The following is a 21,788-nucleotide window of genomic DNA, read 5'->3' on the forward strand; positions in this document are numbered from 1 at the left end:
GCTGCAGCCGTATTAGATTTGCAAAGAAAAATACGTTCGTACTCGCCGTAGGCTTGCATAAGGACCTCCAAAGCCATTATGGTAAAATAAGGTGATCTGTTTTTCCTCAGTTGTCATGGTGACTCATGGTATCGGGGCTCCATTGATAATGGCTTTTTATAGTGGTTGTGCACGCGCGTAACTCCAGGTTAACATACTCGGAGTTGATTGAACTAACAGATCAGCATTTCTGGAACCGAATACTCAGTCTCCCATCTCTGAGTAAGTCAACTCAGAGTTCAGGGATAGTCTCAGAGTATGTTGAAGCTGCTTTCTGGAATACCCCACAGCTCACAAGTGTCTTCTTGTTGACACTTAAGATGCTGGAATTCAAAACAGCAATTTTCATTCCAGTTAGCCAGCAACCCCATCAAGTAATTAGCTAATTCAGATGGTCCAAAATTAGCGATTGTCTTCAGCATCATGTCACTGTTGACAGTTGTGTCCCTCTAATGATTCCCTGCAATTGAATGGGAACCTTATGTCTTTCCATGACATGTAACAAAGATACAATCTAGGCTGTGTTTACACACACACACAAACCAAAAACAAATAAACAAATAAACACTATGAATGCACCACAAAAAAGGTATTAATAAAATATTCACATGTGGAAGAATTTTAGGCTGTCAAGCACAAGCCTATGCAACAAGTGATGGTGAATTAGGGCACATTTCAAACATGTGGATTGATAGTAAAAGAATGTGACCTTTGCTAATGTAAATTTGGAAAACTTTCCCAACAATTAAGTTTTGTGTGTGGACTTGTAGAGCGTGGACATGATCTAAATCTCTGTCCTCAATAGTGATGAAGGACTGGTGTTTTATTTCAATTGCTATAAACATAAGCACAGTTTTTCTGACAGTAGATTTTAGCAAGGGTAAGACTGCACTTGCACACTTACACTCCCATTGCGTTAAAAAAAAAAGCTTTTTGAATGCAAAAATGCTATTATTATCAGCCAATGTCTCATAAAATACGCTGCTAAATATACAAGGGGAGCATGAAGATGCTTTAAAAAAACAGGAGAATGTTAGAGTTTGAATTTGCATGCCTGGGGAGTCATTAAATAGGAGTGATGGCAAGACAACTGTCACGAATACGGGGTGGAAATGGAGCAGGGTGACCAAGTGCATCTTGGGCCAGGGTCTATTGAAGCAAACTCAAACTAACAGACTCGGTACACTGACATAACTGACTAACAAAACCAACCACAGGAATCAAACAGAGACGTGAGACAAAAGACAGAAACCAAACAAACGTCATGACAGTAAACTTCAACAATGCTCCGACAGGGAGTGACACACAGACAGGACTTAATATACAAGACAGGTAACAAGAGGCAGGTGAGAATGATCGCACTGATCATGGGCACACAAGAGGGGTGGGGCGAGCACACAGACACACTGACAGACTATGGACATGATCACACAGTAGGGGAGGGGCGAGCATCGGGGATGAGTCATGACAGAACCCCCCCACAAGGGACGGCTCCCGACGTCCCAAAAACCCAACCCCCCACGGCGGCACGCGGGGGGGGGGGGGCGGGGGCTAAGCGCACCAGTCCAGACGACCCTACTGGTTTTTGAAATAGCCTGAACCGCGCACGGTGGGGACTGGGAAACAACCGCACTCGGCGGCGACTTGGGGCACAGAACCGCACTCGGGCGGCGACTTGGGGCACAGAACCGCACTCGGCCGGCGACTTGGGGCACAGAACCGCGCTCGGACGGCGACTTGGGGCACAGAATCGCACTCGGGGGGCGACTTGGGGCACAGAACCGCACTCGGGCGACAACTTGGGGCACAGAACCGCACTCAGGCGGCCACTTGGGGAACCAAACCGCACTCGGGCGGCAACTTGGGGAACCGAACCGCACTCGGGCGGCGACTAGGGGAACCGAACCGCACTCGGGCGGCCACTTGGGGAACCGAACCGCACTCGGGCGGCCACTTGGGTAACCGAACCGCATTCGGGCGGCCACTTGGGGAACCAAACCGCACTCGGCCGCCAACTAGGGGAACCGAACCGCACACGGGCGGCCACTTGGGGAACCGAACCGCACTCGGGGGCCACTTGGGGAACCGAACCGCACTCGGGCGGCCACTTGGGGAACTAAACCGCACTTGGGTGGCAACTTGGGGAACCAAACCGCACTCGGGCGGCGACCTGGGGCACAGAACCGCACTCGGGCGGCGACTTGGGGCACAGAACCCCACTCAGGCGACGACTTGGGGCACAGAACCGCACTCGGGCGGCGACTTGGTGCACAGAACCACACTCGGGCGGTGACTTGGGGCACAGAACCGCACTCGGGCGGCGACTTGGGGCACAGAACCGCACTCGGGCGGCAACTTGGAGCACAGAACCGCACTCGGGCGTCGACTTGGGGGACAGAACTGCACTCTGCGGCGTCCAGGGGCCCAGGGCCACACTCGCGGCACACACTGGGGACCTGAACCGCAATCAGCAGCAACTTGGGGGACAGAACTGCACGCAGCAGCGGTCAGGGGCCCAGGGCCACAATCGCGGCACACACTGGGGGCCTGACGCGCAATCGGCAGCAACTTGGGGAACAGAACTGCACTCAGCGGCGTTCAGGGGCCCAGGGCCACACTCGCGGCACAAACTGGAGACCTGAACCGCAATTGGCAGCAACTTGGGGGACAGAACCGCACTCGAGCAGAAACTTGGGGAACAGAACCGCACTCGGGCGGCAACTTGGGAAACAGAACCGCACTCGGGTGGCTAAAAGAAAGTCCTCGCCGCAATCAGCGGCACTCGAGAGTCCGGACCGCGATCAGCAGCATTCGTATGCCAGAGCTGCACGCAGCAGCAGGAGTCAGTGTTTCAGCAGTGGGATCAGGGTCTGTGACGATCGCGGGTCTGGCATTGTTGGCACGAGGCCCAGCAATGCTGCGGGTCTGGTGACGCTGGGGTGGAGCCCGTTGGCGGCCGCGAGTCTGATGGCGCCAGGAGGCACTCCGATGGCGGCCGCGAGTCCTGCAACCCTGAGGTGGAGCCCGATGGCGGCCGCGAGTCTGATGGCGCCAGGAGGCACTCCGATGGCGGCCGCGGGTCCGGCGTCGCGGCAGCTAAATCCGATCGCGGTCGCAAAGCCGCTGGCGCCAGAAGCACTCCGATGCCGGCCGAGGAGCCGGTGTCGCTGGAGCAAGATCCGATGGCGGCCGTGGAGCCGGTGCCGCTGGAGGGAAGTCCGATGGCGGCTGCGAAGCCCATGGCGCTGGAACCTGCTCGGACGACGGACGTCGATCGGGCGTCGCAAACGGGAGCTGATAGTGGAAGGTCCAAGCGCTGGTCACTGTGATGGTCGGAGCATTCTGTCACGAATACGGGGTGGAAACGGAGAAGGGCGACCAAGTGCAGCTTGGGCCAGGGTTTATTGAAGCAAACTCAAACTAACAGACTCGGTACACTGACATAACTGACTAACAAAACCGACCACAGGAATCAGACAGAGACGTGAGACAAAAGACAGGAACCAAACAAACCTCATGACAGTAAACTTCAACAATGCTCCGACAGGGAGTGACACACAGACAGGACTTAATATACAAGACAGGTAACAAGAGGCAGGTGAGAATGATCGCACTGATCATGGGCACACAAGAGGGGTGGGGCGAGCACACAGACACACTGACAAACTATGGACATGATCACACAGGAGGGGAGGGGTGAGCACACAGACATGATTGAGGATGAGTCATGACAACAACACTGGGATGGTTCCTGCCTAATGACTTTTGTCTCCTTTCCTCCTCACACTTCTGCCAAACAGACTGAAACAGGTGCCATCAGGAGATAGGCTGTGCATTTTTTAGCACATCCAGGCACCTTTTAATAACCCTGCATTTATGAGACATCATACAGTTTATTGGCATGTTTACCACTGCTGCCATGGCAGTAAAGACACGTGTTCGTATGAACATTTACATTGGTAAAGAACAAATTTCAATCAAAGATGGTTGATGATTGACCCCACTTCCGGGTTCTCTGCCGGACGCCCTCTTCCTTCTCAGCCCAGACTCCCAATACTTTTCAGGCTTGGACGATTTTGTTTTCTCTAGCGTGGAACTCATCTCCCTAACTCTTGTCAAGTCAAGTCAAGTAGAGTTTATTTGTATAGCCCTAAATCACAAGCAGTCTCAAAGGGCTTCACATAGACAGAAATTGACAATTATTCTCAAAGCATCCCCTGATCTTAAGCTCCCAAAAGGGCAAGGAAAAACTTAAACACCCCTACCGGGGGAAAATGAGAAACCTTGAGAAGGGACCACAGATGGAAGGATCCCCCTTTCAAGATCACCAGGTTGAAATGGATGCAGAGAGGGCACAAATGATACAACATGAAAATCAATGAAATAAAAAGTGAATGTCCATGTCAGAGCAGAGGGCTGCCGAAGGAGCCCTCAATTGTCCTGGCAGTGTCTTCGAGGAGGTTGAGCTGCAGTTCCCCCATCCTGAATTGGCCCACGAGAATCCAGATAGCCGCTGTCAGCATGGGTGCCACCTAACCACCTCCCCGGCCGGGGAGGGGGAAGGGAGGGGGTGGAGAGGGAGAGAAAACAAACCCCAGCCGAATCGGCCACTACAGGTTAGTTAAAGGCCATGTCATAGAAATCTGTCTTTAAACGTGTCTTAAATGTTTCTACTGAGGTAGCAGTCCTAATATCCATTGGTAGGGCATTCCAAAGCTCTGGAGCCCGAATAGAAAATGCTCTAGAGCCTGCAGACATTTTCTTGGCCCTCGGTGTCGCTAAAAGGGTAGCGTTTTGCGAACGAAGGTTACGAGACGGAACATAAGGAACAACTAGGTCGACGAGATATGAAGGCGCTAAGCCATGCAGTGATTTATAGGTTAATAGAAGAACCTTGAAGTCACATCTTAAATGGACCGGGAGCCAATGTGAGTTGGCTAGTATTGGGGTAATGCAGTGCTTCTCAATTATTTTCTGTTACGCCCCCCCTTAGCAAGAAGAAAACAATTCGCGCCCCCCCCTCCCCACCGTGACTATCCTAACTTGTCTTGTAAGTCGTAAAATGTTGCACTGTCGCAAACGTCACAGAAGTAACAATGAGAGCGCCACTGCCCCCTGCTGGGAAGATGCGCAATTACACTTTATTCTAGTACTGCAAAAAAAAAGCCTGTTCCCCAGGGTCACACGCGCCCCCCCAGGTATAGCACGGCGCCCCCCAAGGGGGGCGCGCCCCACTATTTGAGAAGCACTGGGGTAATGTGATCAAATTTTCTTGACCGAGAGAGCAGCCTTGCAGCAGCATTCTGTACTAACTGTAGACTTTTGATGCAGGATTTAGGAAGACCCGAAAATAGTACATTACAGTAGTCCAGGCGCGATGTGACGAACGCATGTATAATAGTTTCCGCATCACCGGTCGAGAGGATCGGACGAATCTTTGCAATATTACGAAGGTGAAAAAACGCAATTCTGGTTATATTCTTAATGTGCTTTTGAAAGGAGAGAGTTTGGTCAAATATTACCCCGAGATTAGTTACAGTATCGCTCTGAGTGATAGTACGGTTATCTATAGTTATAGCGGTTCCCTTGAATAAGTGTTGACAACGAGTTGCACCAATTATCAACATCTCAGTTTTATGTGGGTTAAGACGAAGGAAGTTGAGAGACATCCATTGCTTGATCTCCGCAAGGCACGCCTCAAGATAACAACAATCCCGCGGATCTGTCATCGATAACGGCATATATAATTGGGTGTCATCCGCATAGCATTGAAAACTAATATTATATTTACGTATTATGTCCCCAAGCGGAATCATATAAATATTAAAAATAATTGGTCCGAGAACCGATCCCTGTGGGACACCACACGTAACATTATAGAGCTCCGAGGATGCATTGCCTTGGACCACTCGGTGCGTCCTGTTTGATAGATAGGAATGGAACCAGCCTAGTGCTGACCCTGAAATACCAACACAACTTTTAAGACGCCCTAATAAAATATCGAAGTCTACAGTGTCGAAGGCAGCACTAAGATCGAGTAGTAACAGTACAGACGAAGTGTTTGAATCCATAGCTATGAGGAGATCGTTAGTCACTTTAGCAAGTGCTGACTCAGTGGAATGATTAGCTCTAAAACCAGACTGAAAAGTGTCATATCTTATATTATTGGCGACCATGTAATCGATAAGCTGCTGCGCTACTACTTTTTCAAGAAGTTTTGCTATGAATGGGAGGTTTGAAACTGGCCTATAATTACTGAGACAGTCCGGGTCAAGATTTGGTCGCTTAACCAGCTCAGTGGCCTAGTGGTTAGAGTGTCCGCCCTGAGACTGGAAGGTTGTGGGTTCAAACCGCGGCCGGGTCATACCAAAGACTGTAAAAATGGGACCCATTGCCTCCCAGCTTGGCACTCAGCATTAAGGGTTGGAATTGGGGGTTAGAAGGAGTGTAGCTCTTTACAAGCCCTAGGCTTCGTCTCCCTCCTTGCACAGTTATTGATATAATAATATGTGCTAAACAATAAACTAAACTAAACTAAGTAACGGTTTAATGATAGCGGTTTTAAAGGCTGTTGGCACTATCCCAGAGGAGACAGACAGATTGATTATATTTAAGACGGACGGTCCTAAAATTTGAGATAATTCTTTAAGTAGTTTGGCTGGAAGAGGGTCGAGTAAACATGTTTGTTTAGCCCCACTAACCAATTGTGTAAGCCTTTCAAGAGACACGCTTTTAAAAGTTGAGAGGGTTGTTGCATGATCATCAGCGTTGGTAAACGGCGGGCTCGACCGAGCGATTGGAATGGTATTCTTGATCTCATCCCTAATGGATTCAATCTTTTGAGCAAAAAATGTCATGAACTCGTCAGCTGAGTGGAAGGAACTATCGGGGGTCGGCTGGCGCAGAGTCAGCTTTGCCTCTGTATCAAATAGGTGTTTCGGATTGTCTTTATTGAGATTAATAATTTGTGAAAAAAATAATACCGAGTTTTTGCTAAGATAAGCGCATCTTTATTATCAGGAGGCTATCCTGCCATGCCTGATGGAAAACCCCAAGTTTGGTTAGACGCCATCTGCGCACATGCTTTCTACATAATTGCTTAAGCGTACGCGTTTAATCTGTGAACCACGGAGTAAGCACTCTACGGCGAGTTTTCAGACGTAACGGCGCCACAGAGTCAATGGCATTTAACAATGTCGCACTGAATTCATTTGTAAGATTATCAATAGAGCCGGCGTATGTGAGAAATATAGCGGTTGCCGGCGACAGTATCTCAGATAGCGCAGTTGAAGTCATGGAGTTGAGATGACGGCTCCTATAATGCTGATTGCTCTCTTGTCTTTGACAAGGAACTAGAATTTCAAACTTTATTAAGTAATGATCAGACAAAACAGTAGTGTATGGCAGTACTGCTATATTTGAGGTTGCAAGTCCTCGGGATAATACCAGATCTATGGTATTTCCATTCTTATGCGTTGCTGCCTGTACGGCTTGCGTAAAACCAAACGTATCAGTTAAAGTCTGAAACGCCGAAGTAAGTGGCTCTGACGGTAAATTCATGTGGATGTTGAAATCGCCCATGATAATTATATCATCCGCATTGGTTACTAGATCAGCCACAAATTCTGAAAATTCATCCAGGAAGCCAGAGTAAGCCCCGGGTGGACGGTAAATAACAGCAAGATAAAATGACGGTAAAGCGGTGGATCGGAAAGTGAGAACCTCAAATGTTTTAAATACGTTGATCGAACGAGGCCTAAAACTAAGCTCGGAATTCAAGATGAGGGTGACACCCCCACCCTTTTTTTGAGGACGCGCCACATGCGAGCTCACAAAATTTGGAGGCGAGGCCTCATTAAGCGGCATCAGTTCATTAGGTTTTAACCAGGTCTCGCAGAGACCAAAAACGTTTAGATTATGTTCTGTGATCAGATCATTAACGAGAATGGCTTTCGTATGAAGCGATCTAATATTCATAAAACCAAGTTTAAGTGTAATTGGTCGATCCGGGTGCGTATCTATCGAAGGATATTCATACGAGATGCGAGTAAGAATTGTGTTCTCTAGGCCTGACATCACCTCTCAAATGTTTGTTAGCGCGGTGGGATGATACGACCGTGGGAATCTGATCGTAAATATTTGTTACACGTGTAGAATTATCTGAAACCGGCACCGTTTCATCAGCAAAACCGGTCGGGGTGGAGTGATTGGATTTGTCTACTACCCCAGTAGAAAGTGCGTTTAAGTGTACTGTAGCACTATTCAAACTATTACGCTCTAGTCTACACAAGGAGCTATGTGCATGCTGGGAGTCTAGCCTAGCGCTTGTCAAACGTGCACTTTTCAATAAAGTGCCTCCGGCTCCCCAGTAACGGGTTCGATAAGCCGGGGCGAAGGGACTCGTCCGCAGCTGACCACCCGAGTTAAATTAATTCTCTTGGAATCAACCCAACTTCTCTCGACGTCATTCCCGCTTAAGTCATCCGACGCGCAAGCCCAGTAACTCAATTCGAGGCAAATCACCGGTATGACCGCGCCGTATTGATGGCTCCCTTCAATGGTTTGATGCTGGTATTTCGTTACGGATGTTTTTAGATGCCTTTGTTAAGGCCTCAGGGATTTGTTAGTCTATAGCGCCCCGTAGCGCTGCTCTCGCCGAAGTAACTTTTAATAAGGCCCCGCTCTGGCCGGTTTGGGGAAGTAAAGAGATTACTTCCCTTTTTTCGGTGGAAAGTCAGCTTGACTAAAGTATGACAATGATAGGATTGAAAAGAGAACTTTAATACATTAATCACTAATTCCAACGATCTATATATAAACACTTAACCGTAAAAGCGCTCCCTCGCACTCAATTGTTTCCAACAAAATAATATTTTACTTAATACAGGTTCAAGTGATTTAATCGAATTATTATTATCCTGTAATAAATTCTGAGGGCAAATTAATCCCTCAAAATCATCCAAATTGGCTTTGACGCGGCCCGAGTAAATTAAATACTTTGGCTCAGGGCCCGTTCCGCTTTTGATAAAGCCGCAAGCCTACTTCCCTTTTTCCGGGAGCAAGTCAGAATAGCAGAAGTAGGACAATGACAGTGTTTAAGAATAAGTTTAATACATTATTTACTAATTCTAACGGTATAGTATATATATATAAACACTTACTCTAAAAGTGCTTTCTCAACTTCGATTGTTTCCAACAGAATAATATTTTACTTTAATACTGGTTAAGATGAATTAATCGAATTACTATTATCCTGTAATTAATTCTGAAGGCAAATTAATCCCTCAAAATCATTCAAAGTAGCTTTGACGTGGCCCGATTAAATTAAATGCTTTTGATCTGGCCCCGTTCCGCTTTTGATAAAGCCGCAAGCCTACTTCTCTTTTTTCGGAAGTAAATCAAATTAGCAGAAGTATGGCAAAGACAGAGTTTGGAAATAAATCTAATGCCTTAGTCCCCAATTCTAAAATCTCCCGTTAATAAATCGTCTTATCAACCCATCCACAAGCAATCGACTGCATAAATCATACAAATTAGCGCACAACGAATTAAATGAGTATATACAACTCTTTTATTGAAGAAACATGAAATAAAATTACAAATCACAATCCTCCAAAAACTGAACAATTCCACTCACTGATGCCCTTGCAAATACAATCATTCAATCCTGGAGTAATTTTGATTGCAAAAATTAAATCAGAAAAGAGGAAAAGGAGGGTGCCAATTGGGGGTTATTTTTTGGTGGAAATAAAGTCGAGTGATCAATTCGATTCTATCTCTAAAAATCCAATTTAGAAACTAGTTTTGGTGACGGGAGGACCCACTACCCAATACGGTCTCCCTCCCCGCACGGAAATACAGAAAGAGTCGGTCTTCTCACCTAGTTTCTCAAGCAAAGTTGTCCAGTCCAATTCTTTTGAGTAAATCCAAGTTAATCGGTGCCAGCAATCTTGCGTCTTACACAAAAATCTCGAAGGCTTTGGAAAAAGGTCTTGAAACTCCTACCGGCTTCTGTTCGTTATGACCGCGGTCCAGGAGAGAGCCCCGTAGATGTCCAAGGTGACCTTTTTATAGACTTCTCTGGCCCTTCCCTTTTCCGCTGGCCTCTATACTGTCCAGTTTCCCACGCCTACGGCTTCTATACTGTCCAGCTTCCCACGCTCATCCCCTGCGGTTTTTCCGGGCAGCTCATTTCCGTTTCACTCTTTCCACCGAAATTCTGTGGAAACCCCCCTGGCAAGCACCCTATTTCCTCTTTTCTTTACTTCCCTTTTTATAAAACCAATACTTCAAAGTCAGACTTTGGTCAACCATTAAATCAAAATAATTCAAAGCCTTTGAATTGATTTCTTTTCTTTTTTCAACACACCCGCATTCTCATAAGGGTGGGCAGCTTAGTCTAATTCTGTGATAATATTGCTTTAAGCGGTTACAGAATACATTCCAGCCAAGCAATTAAAATAAAATACAATTTAAAGAAAATAAAATAAAATTAAAAGAAAACAAGAACTCATCTGTTCTTACCCTTTTTAACACACCCCTATTCTCATAAGGGTGGGCAGCTTAGTCTAATTCTGTGATAATATTGCTTTAAGCGGTTACAGAATATATTTCAGCCAAGCAAGTAAAATAAAATACAATTAAAATAAAATAAAAACCACCTTTGTGCCCTCGTGTGTGTTCCATTGATCAGACCACGTTCAATTTTGGTTTCTGGCAACGATTTGGCCCCATCTTTTGGAAGGTTTTGGAATTTCAGCTTTGCCAATTCACTCACTAATACCTAACTCAGATTTTGCACCATCTGCTGTTAAAATTTGGAATGTCGGCCCCGCTAATTTATTCCTGGGAGCAATCCATACTCACTTTTTTGCACCATTTGTTCCTTCCCCACACTCCATGTTACATGACACGCTAGTTAACTTTATCTTAATAGACTCCAAACTCATCCTGACAGGTGGTCTAATCACCTGTGACCCGGCCTGCTCTAAACTGACCTGTCATGTGTGGCTCAAACAGTAATCTATATTCCTAGAAAGAGTGAAGGCGCCTTCACGGTTAGGGTGAAGGCCGTCCTTCCTCAGCAGGTCGGGGCGGCCCCAGAAGTAAGGCCATTTATCTATAAAATACAGGTAACTTTAGAGCAGGCCGGGGCACAGGTGATTAGACCACCTGTCAGGATGGGTTTGGAGTCTGTTAAGGTAAAGTTAACTAGCGCTAGGCTAGACTTCCAGGATGCACATAGCTCCTTGTGTAGACTAGAGCGTGACAGTTTGAATAGTGCTTAACACACAAACACACTTTCTACTGGGGTAGTAGACAAATCCAATCACTCCACCCCGACCGGTTTTGCTGATGTTTTGCTGATAATTTTACATGTGTAACAAATATTTACTATCAGATTCCCACGGTCATATCGTCCCACCACGCTAACAAACATTCGAGAGGTGATGTCAGGCCTAGAGAACACAATCTTACTCGCATCTCGTTTAAATATCCTTCGATAGATACGCACCTTGATCGACCGATTACACTTAAACTCGGTTTTATGAATATTAGATTGCTTCATACGAAAGCAGTTCTCGTTAATGACCTCATCACGGAACATAATCTAAACGTTTTTGGTCTCCGCGAGACCTGGTTAAAACCTAATGAACTGATGCCGCTTAATGAGGCCTCGCCTCCAAATTTTGTGAGCTCGCATCCACATGAATTTACCATCAGAGCCACTTACTTCGGCGTTTCAGACTTTAACTGATACGTATGGTTTTACGCAAGCCGTACAGGCAGCAACGCATAAGAATGGAAATACCATAGATGTGGTATTATCCCGAGGACTTGCAACCTTAAATATAGCAGTACTGTCATCACTACTGTTCGGTCTGATCATTACTTAATAAAATTTGAAATTCTAGTTCCTTGTCAAAGACAAGAGAGCAATCAGAATTATAGGAGCCGTAATTTTAACTCCATGACTGCAATTACGCTATCAGAGTTACTGTCGCCGGCAACCGCTATATTTCCCGCATACACCGGCTCTATTGATAATCTTACAAATGAATTCAATGCGACATTGTTAAATGCCATTGACTCTATGGCGCCGTTACGTCTGAAAACTTGCCGTAGATTGCCTACTCCGTGGTTCACAGATGAAACGCGCACGCTTAAGCAATTATGTAGAAAGCATGAGCGCAGATGGCGTCTAACCAAACTTGAGGTTTTCCTGAAATATAAAGATGAGGTTATTTTAGCAAAAACTCTGTATTTTTCGCAAGTTATTAATCTCAATAAAACAATCCGAAACACGTATTTGATACAGTGGCAATGTTGACTCTACGCCAGTCGACCCCCGATAGTTCCTTCCACTCAGCTGAGAAGGAAAGAGAGATCAAGCAATGGATGTCTCTCAACTTCCTTCGTCTTAACCCAGATAAAACTGAGATGTTGATAATTGGTCCAACTCGTTATCAACACTTATTCAAGGAAACCACTATAACGATAGATAACCGTACTATCACTCAGAGCGATACTGTAACTAATCTCGGGGTAATATTTGACCAAACTCTCTCCTTTCAAAAGCACATTAAGAATATAACCAGAATTGTGTTTTTTCACCTTCGTAATATTGCAAAGATTCGTCCGATCCTCTCAACCGGTGATGCGGAAACTATTATACATGCGTTCGTCACGTCGCGCCTGGACTACTGTAATGTACTATTCTGTGGTCTTCCTAAGTCCCGCATCAAAAGTCTACAGTTAGTACAAAATGCTGCTGCAAGGCTGCTCTCACGGGCAAGAAAAATTGATCACATTACCCCAATATTAGCCAACTTACATTGGCTCCCGGTCCATTTAAGATGTGACTTCAAGGTTCTTCTATTAACCTATAAATCACTGCATGGCTTAGCGCCTTCATATCTCGTTGACCTAGTTGTTCCTTATGTTCCGTCTCGTAACCTTCGTTCGCAAAACGCTACCCTTTTAGCGACACCGAGGGCCAAGAAAATGTCTGAAGGGTCTAGAGCATTTTCTATTCGGGCTCCAGAGCTTTGGAATGCCCTACCAATGGATATTAGGACTGCTACCTCAGTAGAAACATTTAAGACACGTTTAAAGACACATTTCTATGACATGGCCTTTAACTAACCTGTAGTGGCCGATTCGGCTGGAGTTTGTTTTCTTTCGCTCTCCCCCCCTCCCCCCTCCCCGGCCGGGGAAGTGGTTAGGTGGCACCCAAGCTGACAGCGGCTATCTGGATTCTCGTGGGCCAATTCAGGATGGGGGAACTGCAGCTCAACCTCCTCGAAGACACTGCCAGGACAATTGAGGGCTCCTCCGGCAGCCCTTCGCTCTGACATGGACATACACTTTTTTTCATTGATTTTCATGTTATGTATCTTTTGTACCCTCTCTGCATCCATTTCAACCTGGTGATCCTGAAAGGGGGATCCTTCCATCTGTGGTCCGTTCTCAAGGTTTCTCATTTTCCCCTGGTAGGGTTTTTTTTAGTTTTTCCTTGCCCTTTTGGGAGCTTAAGATCAGGGGATGCTTTGAGAATAATTGTCAATTTTTGTCTATGTGAAGCCCTTTGAGACTGCTTGTGATTTAGGGCTATACAAATAAACTTGACTTGACTTGATGATTTAAAAAAATATCTTTACTTTTTCTAGCACATCTGTTTTTTTGCGATATTTCTTTTTTTTTTTCACTGGTAAAAGCGTGTCCTGGGTCATCCTCTGGGTCCTGCCGGCGGGACATGCCCGGAACACCTCACCAGGGAGGCGTGCAGGAGGCATCCTAGTCAAATGCCCCAGCCACCTCATCTGGCTCCTCTCAAGGAGGAGAGAGTGGTTCGACTCTGAGCCCCTCTCTGATGACCGAGCTTCTCACAAGTGCCCAGACACCCTGCACTTGTAAATGGGATTGCATTCTTTTGGTCACGACGCACAGCTCATGACCATAGGTTCTACATGCATTTATATTTTCATTTTCTCTAATAAATTATTAGGTTTACAGTAAACCCTTGCTACATTGCGGTTCATTTATAGCGGCTTCAGTCCATGGCATTGTCTGGCTTCGGATGAGGAAATGGAGCAGGGCGACCAAGTGCAGCTTAGACCAGGGTTTATTGGAACAAACTCAAAACACGAACTTGGTAGACTGACATAACTTAACTACCACACTAACAACAGGACTGACCTAACAGGACTTAAATACAAAACACAAAACATGAGGCAGGTGAACGCGGTTACGTTGATTGAGGTGACACAGGAAGAGAGGGGCGACGCGAACAGAAACCATGGCACCCTAGCAAAACTGGGGACAAGACATGACAGAAGCACACATGATCCACAGACATGAGCACACAGACGGACAAAACAATGACAACATGGACGTGACCGGGGACGAATCATGACACAGATTTTTTTTCCAAATTAAACAAAACATCAAAAATTCAAAATAAAACTTCTAAATTGAGGAATTATGGCATGAAAGTTGCCCACACGCTAGCAGAACGCAGGGAGTGCCCACTCAATTGCAGTTCGTACACTTGTACATTTTTATAAAAAAGTTGTTATATAAGAGTTCTAAAAACATATTAACAGTGTTTTACCTTGTTATAAAAAAATTGTTAGAATAATAAAAGAGTTCTAAAAACATATTTACAGTATGTACACTGGTACCTTGTTATAAAAATGTGTTATAATAAGAAGAGTTCTAAAAACATATTTACAGTATGTATACTTTAGCAACATCTACATATGTTACACACACACACACACACGTATCATATTTAGATTTATAATATTTAAACATTATTTTATGTACCGTAATTTTTGGACTATAAATCACGTTTTTTGTCATAGTTTGGGTGGGGGGCGACTTATACTGAGGAGCGACTAATATGTGAATTTGTTCACAAATTTTCAAAATCAAAAAAAAAGTTTAACTGCGATAAATGAACCGCGATGTAGCAAAGGATTACTGTAATTTGAATTTCAAGTGACGTCAGCAGCGCGGCGCGGTGGTTTACATAAAGGACAAAGATTCGATCACGGGATGACGAAGGGCCCCACGTATTACCGGCATCATTAGCGGCTTTGTTTGTAAGTGACACGGAGGACGAAGAGTTTGAAGGTTTTAAGGATTTGAAGTGAAACAGAAGGTTTGAAAAACTATTACCGTTTTTTTCCGTGTATAGTGCGCCCCCATGTATAGTACGCACCCCTAAAAATGGCATGCTGATGCTGAAAAAAAGCTTGTACCCATGTATAATACGCACCCAATTTTTATGAATTTTTTAAAAAAAAAAAATTATTTATTTTTTTTTTTTTTTTTTTTAAGTCCCTATGATCGTCACACACGCAGGGAGGCAATGGGTCCCATTTTTATAGTCTTTGGTATGGTCTTAACTAGGCTGGATGTAATTTTTTTTGTTGGCGTTGATTTCTCCGACTGCCCGTAAACGCACCACCGCGCTCCGTGCGCATGGAGCGTGTTTGAAGTGAACAGCAGAGAAGAAAGGAACAAGGCAAAGTGTTGTGAAATAAAATATTACCTGTAATACGGATTTAGGTAGAGAACTGAACTCTCGCTCTTTATATAGCTGACGTGTCTTGCTCATCCGTTCTGCGCATCTGTAATGGCGGCCTCCGTATGATATCCGGTTTGCGTGTGTGCGAGAGCGAGAGAGAGCGAGAGAGAGAGCGTGCGAGAGAACGCTCAACCGTAGCGCGCCGCCGACCGCCCAACTGCACCGGGCTGGTCGATTATTGTGACAGAGCCGTCGCTGAAATTTAGAAGATATTTTTAAAGTCCTGATGTACTTTCTAAAATTTAAGTGGACCTCAGTGCGCACTGCGCAGGGAGCTTAATTTGGTGCGGTCGCGCAACCGCAGCGCGCCGGGCGCTCACTGTCGCATTGCTTAAAGAGCGCCTTTGTGTTTTAGGATGAACAGCAGAGACCAAAGGAACAAGGCAAAGTGTTGTGAAATAAAATATTACCTGTAATACGCATTTTGTTATTTGTTGATTGAAACTGCTAATTAAACTGTGAATTGAAACTAATAGGAAGAAAACAACTCTCGCTCTTTATATAGCTGACGTGTCTTGCGCATCCGTTCTGTGCATTTTATTTCACAACACTTTGCCTTTCTTCTCTGCTGTTCACTTCAAACACGCTCCATGCGACCGCAATGCTCTCGTATCAGACGCTTGCTCGATCACCTGCTCGTTTGCTGTCCCGTGCGCGCACGAAGCGCGGTGGTGCGTTTACGGGCAGTCGGAGAAATCAACGCCAACAAAAAAAATTACATCCAGCCTAGTTAAGACCATACCAAAGACTATAAAAATGGGACCCATTGCCTCCCTGCGTGTGTGACGATCATCGGGACTTAAAAAAAAAAAAAAATTAAAAAAAAAAAATTCTTTTTTTTTTTTTTTTGTACCCATGTATAATGCGCACCCCAGATTTTAGGACAATAAATTAGTTAAATTTTGCGCACTATACACGGAAAAAAACGGTATGGCTTTTACGCACGCCTGGTCCTACTCTATGGAGCTCTCTTTCACCTTCGTGGATGGAAGTCGGGGGCCGGCACTCGGCCTGGTGGCTGTCCGGGGACGGTGGTTGGGGATCGGACATGGCTTTTACGCACGCCCGGTCCTATTCTATGGAGCTTTTTTCCACCTCCGTGGCTAGAAGTGCCATCTCCGGGGATGGAAGTCCACGCCGGTGCTTGGGGCCGTGTGGTGGTGAACTATTTATGTTAGTTATTTGATATATTTTACCGTTTTTTCCATGTATAATGCGCCCCCATGTATAATACGCACCCTAAAAATGGCATGTTGATGCTGGAAAAAAGCCTGTACCCATGTATAATATGCACCCAAATTTTGACTCCTACTTAAGTCCGTAAACGAGCAGGTGATCGAGCAAGCGTCTGATACGAGAGCATTGTGTTCGTATGCAGCGTGTTTGAAGTGAACAGCAGAGAAGAAAGCGCATCTGTAATGACGGCCTCCGTATCATATCCGGATTAAAAAATATATATATATATTTCTTTTGTGTCCGTATAATCCGCACCCCAGATTTTATGTTAATAAATTAGTTAAATTTTGCGCATTATACATGGAAAAAAACGGTATTTCATATAGCAACTTGTATATGTTTTTATCGTTACAGTTCAGTACTTGTTGGCTCATTGAACTCTTGTTTTGTTAAATAAAAAGACGTCTACCAAACCCATGTCTTTCCTTTTACCGTTTTTTTCCGTGTATAGTGCGCAAAATTTAACGAATTTATTGTCCTAAAATCTGGGGTGCGCATTATACATGGGTACAAAATTTTTTTTATTTATTTTTTTTAAATTTTTTTTCTTTTTTTTTAAAGATAGTCATGGTACAACAAAACCAACAACAGGACTGACCGACAAAGTCGTGGAACAAAAATAACAGGGTGACATTACCAAAGACAGGAACAGAAACCACATCATGACAGTAACACATGCAATGATCCGACGGTGAGCGAGGGGCAGACAGGACTTAAATACAAAACACGTTACATCGATTGAGGTGACACAGGAAGAGAGGGGCGACGCGAACAGAAACTATGGCAACCTAGACACATAGCAAAACTGGGGACGAGACATGACAAATCTCCCTCGAAATAAAACTTGAAATCACCTTTCTTCTTGTTTGTTCTCAATCGCGCATCGCATTCAGCCATCCTGCCCAACACAGTCAGTAAAATTCATAATTGACAACACATCGTTTGATGCGATGGTGCAATCCTTGATGGTGTGTTATTGTCAAATATTGTTTGTTTTTTAATCTCCATCGCGGACCGGACGTCATACGGAGGCCGCCATTACAGATGCGCAGAACGGATGCGCAAGACACGTCAGCTATATTAAGAGCGAGAGTTGTTTTCTTCCTATTAGTTTCAATTCACAGTTTAATTAGCAGTTTCAATCAGCAAATAACAAAATGCGTATTACAGGTAATATTTTATTTCACAACACTTTGCCTTGTTCCTTTGGTCTCTGCTGTTCATCCTAAAACACAAAGGCGCTCTTTAAGCAATGCGACAGTGAGCGCCCGGCGGGCTGCGGTTGCGCGACCGCACCAAATTAAGCTCCCTGCGCAGTGCGCACTGAGGTCCACTTAAATTTTAGAAAGTCCATCAGGACTTTAAAAATATCTTATAAATTTCAGCGACGGCTCTGTCACAATAATGCGACCAGCGCGGTGCAGTTGGGCGGTCGGCGGCGCGCTACGGTTGAGCGTTCTCTCTCGCTCTCTCTCGCTCTCGCACACACGCGCACACACGCACACGCGCACACACGCAAACCGGATATCATACGGAGGCCGCCATTACAGATGCGCAGAACGTATGCGCAAGACACGTCAGCTATGTAAAGAGCGAGAGTTCAGTTCTCTACCTAAATCCGTATTACAGGTAATATTTTATTTCACAACACTTTGCCTTGTTCCTTTCTTCTCTGCTGTTCACTTCAAACACGCTCCATGCGACCGCAATGCTCTCGTATCAGACGCTTGCTCGATCACCTGCTCGTTTGCTGTCTGTCACAATGTACCCTACACAAATCCGAAACATTTGTTGCGGCTCCGAGTCACGACGAGGGGCAAGTTTTAGTTTCCAAGGGTGTTTTTATTCCTCTTCAACGTCTCTCCCATACAGAGCCGCCTTTTTCACGTCCGCACGCGTCTTTCCCGTGCGCACACGGAGCGCGGTGGTGCGTTTATGGGCAGTCGGAGAAATCAACGCCAACAAAAAAAAATTACATCCAGAAATGGGACCCATTGCCTCCCTGCGTGTGTGACGATCATTTGGACTTAAAAAAAATAAAAATAAAAAAAATAAATAAAAATTCATAAAAATTGGGTGCGTATTATACATGGGTACAGGCTTTTTCCCAGCATCAGCATGCCATTTTTAGGGTGCGTATTATACATGGGGGTGCACTATACACGGAAAAAAACGGTACTTTGTTAACGCTATAATATAGTTATATACTAGATCTTTGGAATAACGACGAGGCAGACGTCAGGGCCCATGGACGAGGAATTTGATCGATGGATTTAATGATTTGGAGTGACACAGATGGTTTGATAATATTGTTGTTTATATGATAGTTATTTGATATATACTTTATATATCGTTATATGGGTCTGTGGAATATTTAGAATATTTAGACGGCGCATATGCGGCATCGTTTCCATAAAGGACGATCGATGGATTTAATGAATTGGAGTGACACAGATAAACGTGCGTTGGTGCAATCCTTGATGGTGTGTTATTGTCAAATATTGTTTGTTTTTAATCTCCATCGCGGACCGGACGTCATACGGAGGCCGCCATTACAGATGCGCAGAACGTATGCGCAAGACACGTCAGCTATATTAAGAGCAAGATATGTTTTCTTCCTATTAGTTTCAATTCACAGTTTAATTAGCAGTTTCAATCAGCAAATAACAAAATGCGTATTACAGGTAATATTTTATTTCACAACACTTTGCCTTGTTCCTTTCGTCTCTGCTGTTCATTTCAAACACGCTCCATACGACCGCAATGCTCTTGTATCAGACGCTCGCTCGATCACCTGCTAGTTTGCTGTCTATCACAATGTACTCTACACAAATCCGAAACATTTGTTGCGGCTCCGAGTCACGACGAGGGGCAAGTTTTGGTTTCCAAGGGTGTTTTTATTCCTCTTCAACGTCTCTCCCATACAGAGCCGCCTTTTTCACGTCCGCAGCCCATGCGCGCACGGAGCGCGGTGGTGCGTTTAGGGGCAGTCGGAGAAATCAACGCCAACAAAAAAATTACATCCAGCCTAGTTAAGACCATACCAAAGACTATAAAAATGGGACCCATTGCCTCCCTGCGTGTGTGACGATCATTGGGACTTAAAAAAAAAAAAAAAATTTTAAAAAATATTTAAAAAAATTCATAAAAATTGGGTGCATATTATACATGGGTACAAGCTTTTTCCCAGCATCAGCATGCCATTCTTAGGGTGCGTACTATACATGGGGGCGCACTATAAACGGAAAAAAACGGTACTTCAAACTGTATATAACACGAAAGAAAAACAGTTCTGATCAACAACAATCTATGAACCAAACCTACAGTTAACTAAAAGGAATGAAGTTTCTTTCAACCAAATAAGAACATTTCACCTATGCAAATAAGCTCTGCTCATTATTAGTGAAGGCCTCTTACAGGAACAAAAACACACAGATAACATAAGGACAGGAAGGATATATATGGCTGACAGGGATCAAAAGACATCCCTGTCACTAAAGAGAAAGAACCGAGATAAAAGGAATGCCATAATGTCAGGCACAGAGTAGGGAGAGGACTCGAATGCAGAGTTCGAAAGTTCAAGGAGTTTATTTCCTCTGCGGATGACCGCTCCAAAAACAAAAGGCGCCTCGCAAGGAGGGAAAAAGGTGACAACCAAAAGTGCCTCAACACGAGGAAAAAAGGGGATAAACAAAAGCGCCTCTACTCGAGGGAAAAAAGGGCTGAGAACTGCAAACAAAAGGCGCCTCACACGGAGGGAAAAAAAAGGCAAGATCGCACGGGCAAAGCTCGGGAAATAGCTGGGGCTATGGAGTCGCTGGTGGCCATGGCTCGCAAGACGCACTGGCACAAGGTGAGGGGAAGACGCAGACTAAATACAAATACGGAGGGAGGAGGACACAGGTGCGGACAATCAGGGCAAACGACACAGGTGCACGTAGTTATCATAGAAGGTCAAGCGGACGGTCGTGCAGGGAAGGGCCCATACTCTTCGTGAAAACACGAGGGACAGGACAAAACAAAACAATCTACAAAACCCCGACATCATGACATAACCCCCCCCCTCTAGGGCCGGATCCCAGACGGATCAGGAGCATCGGGGTGAGCAGCGTAGAAGGCCTCCAGCAGACCGGGATCCAGGATATAGCTGCGCGGCACCCATTGCCGCTCTTCTGGCCCATAACCCTCCCAGTCTACCAGGTATTGCCAGCCCCTACCCCTCCTGCGTACGTCCAGTAGCTCCTTGACCGCGTACGCAGGCCCACCCCCCACAGTTTGCGGAGGCGGCTCGGGAGCCGGCACCATCCCACTTTCCCTGACCGTCTTGATCTTCTCCACGTGGAAGGTGGGATGCACGGCGAGGGACCGGGGCAGGTGAAGTCGTACAGCGGCTGGGTTCACGACCTTAGAAATGGGGAATGGCCCCACAAAACGGGGGGCCAACTTTCTGGAGCCCACCTGGAGGGGAAGGTCCCGGGCGAACAGCCAGACCCGTTGGCCCCGCTGGTAGGCGGGCGCCGGCTGTCGTCTCCGGTCGGCCATCCTCTTCACTCGGTCTCCCTGGCGGACCAGCATGGCTCGTGCGGCCGCCCAGATGCGGCAACATCTCACCACGGCGCGCGCCGAGGTCACGACACCTCTGGCTCGTTGTCAGGAAAGACCGGGGGCTGATAGCCGAAAACACACATGAACTGTGACATTCCAGTAGCCGTGGTTGGAAGGGAGTTGTGGGCGTATTCTACCCACGTCAAGTTCTTGCTCCACGTGGAGGGGTTCTGGGTCACCAGGCAGCGGAGGCCTGTTTCCAGTTATTGGTTGATGCGTTCGGCCTGGCCGTTTGCCTCCGGGTGGTAGCCTGACGTGAGACTCACGGTGGCCCCTATGAGTTTACAAAACTCCTTCCAGAACCTGGACACGA

General features: G+C 45.7%; 2 protein-coding genes and 1 long non-coding RNA gene across 3 annotated transcripts in view; 1 reads left to right on the plus strand and 2 right to left on the minus strand.

Moving 5' to 3' along the window:
- The window catches only part of LOC133152430 (cell migration-inducing and hyaluronan-binding protein-like), a 233,489-nt gene that overhangs the window by 86,970 nt on the left and 124,731 nt on the right, over positions 1-21,788 (plus strand).
- On the minus strand, positions 3,403-10,919 carry LOC133152433 (uncharacterized). Its single transcript, XR_009714131.1, has 2 exons — positions 9,920-10,919; positions 3,403-4,571 (listed from the first exon to the last, which is right to left on the minus strand). It is a non-coding gene; the product is annotated as an uncharacterized LOC133152433 (long non-coding RNA).
- On the minus strand, positions 6,202-9,913 carry LOC133152432 (uncharacterized). Its single transcript, XM_061276016.1, has one exon. The coding sequence runs from the start codon at positions 8,113-8,115 to the stop codon at positions 7,153-7,155; it is 963 nt and encodes a 320-aa protein (XP_061132000.1). The 5' UTR covers positions 8,116-9,913; the 3' UTR covers positions 6,202-7,152.

Source organism: Syngnathus typhle, linkage group LG4 (assembly GCF_033458585.1).
Source record: "Syngnathus typhle isolate RoL2023-S1 ecotype Sweden linkage group LG4, RoL_Styp_1.0, whole genome shotgun sequence".
Lineage (NCBI taxonomy): Eukaryota > Metazoa > Chordata > Actinopteri > Syngnathiformes > Syngnathidae > Syngnathus > Syngnathus typhle.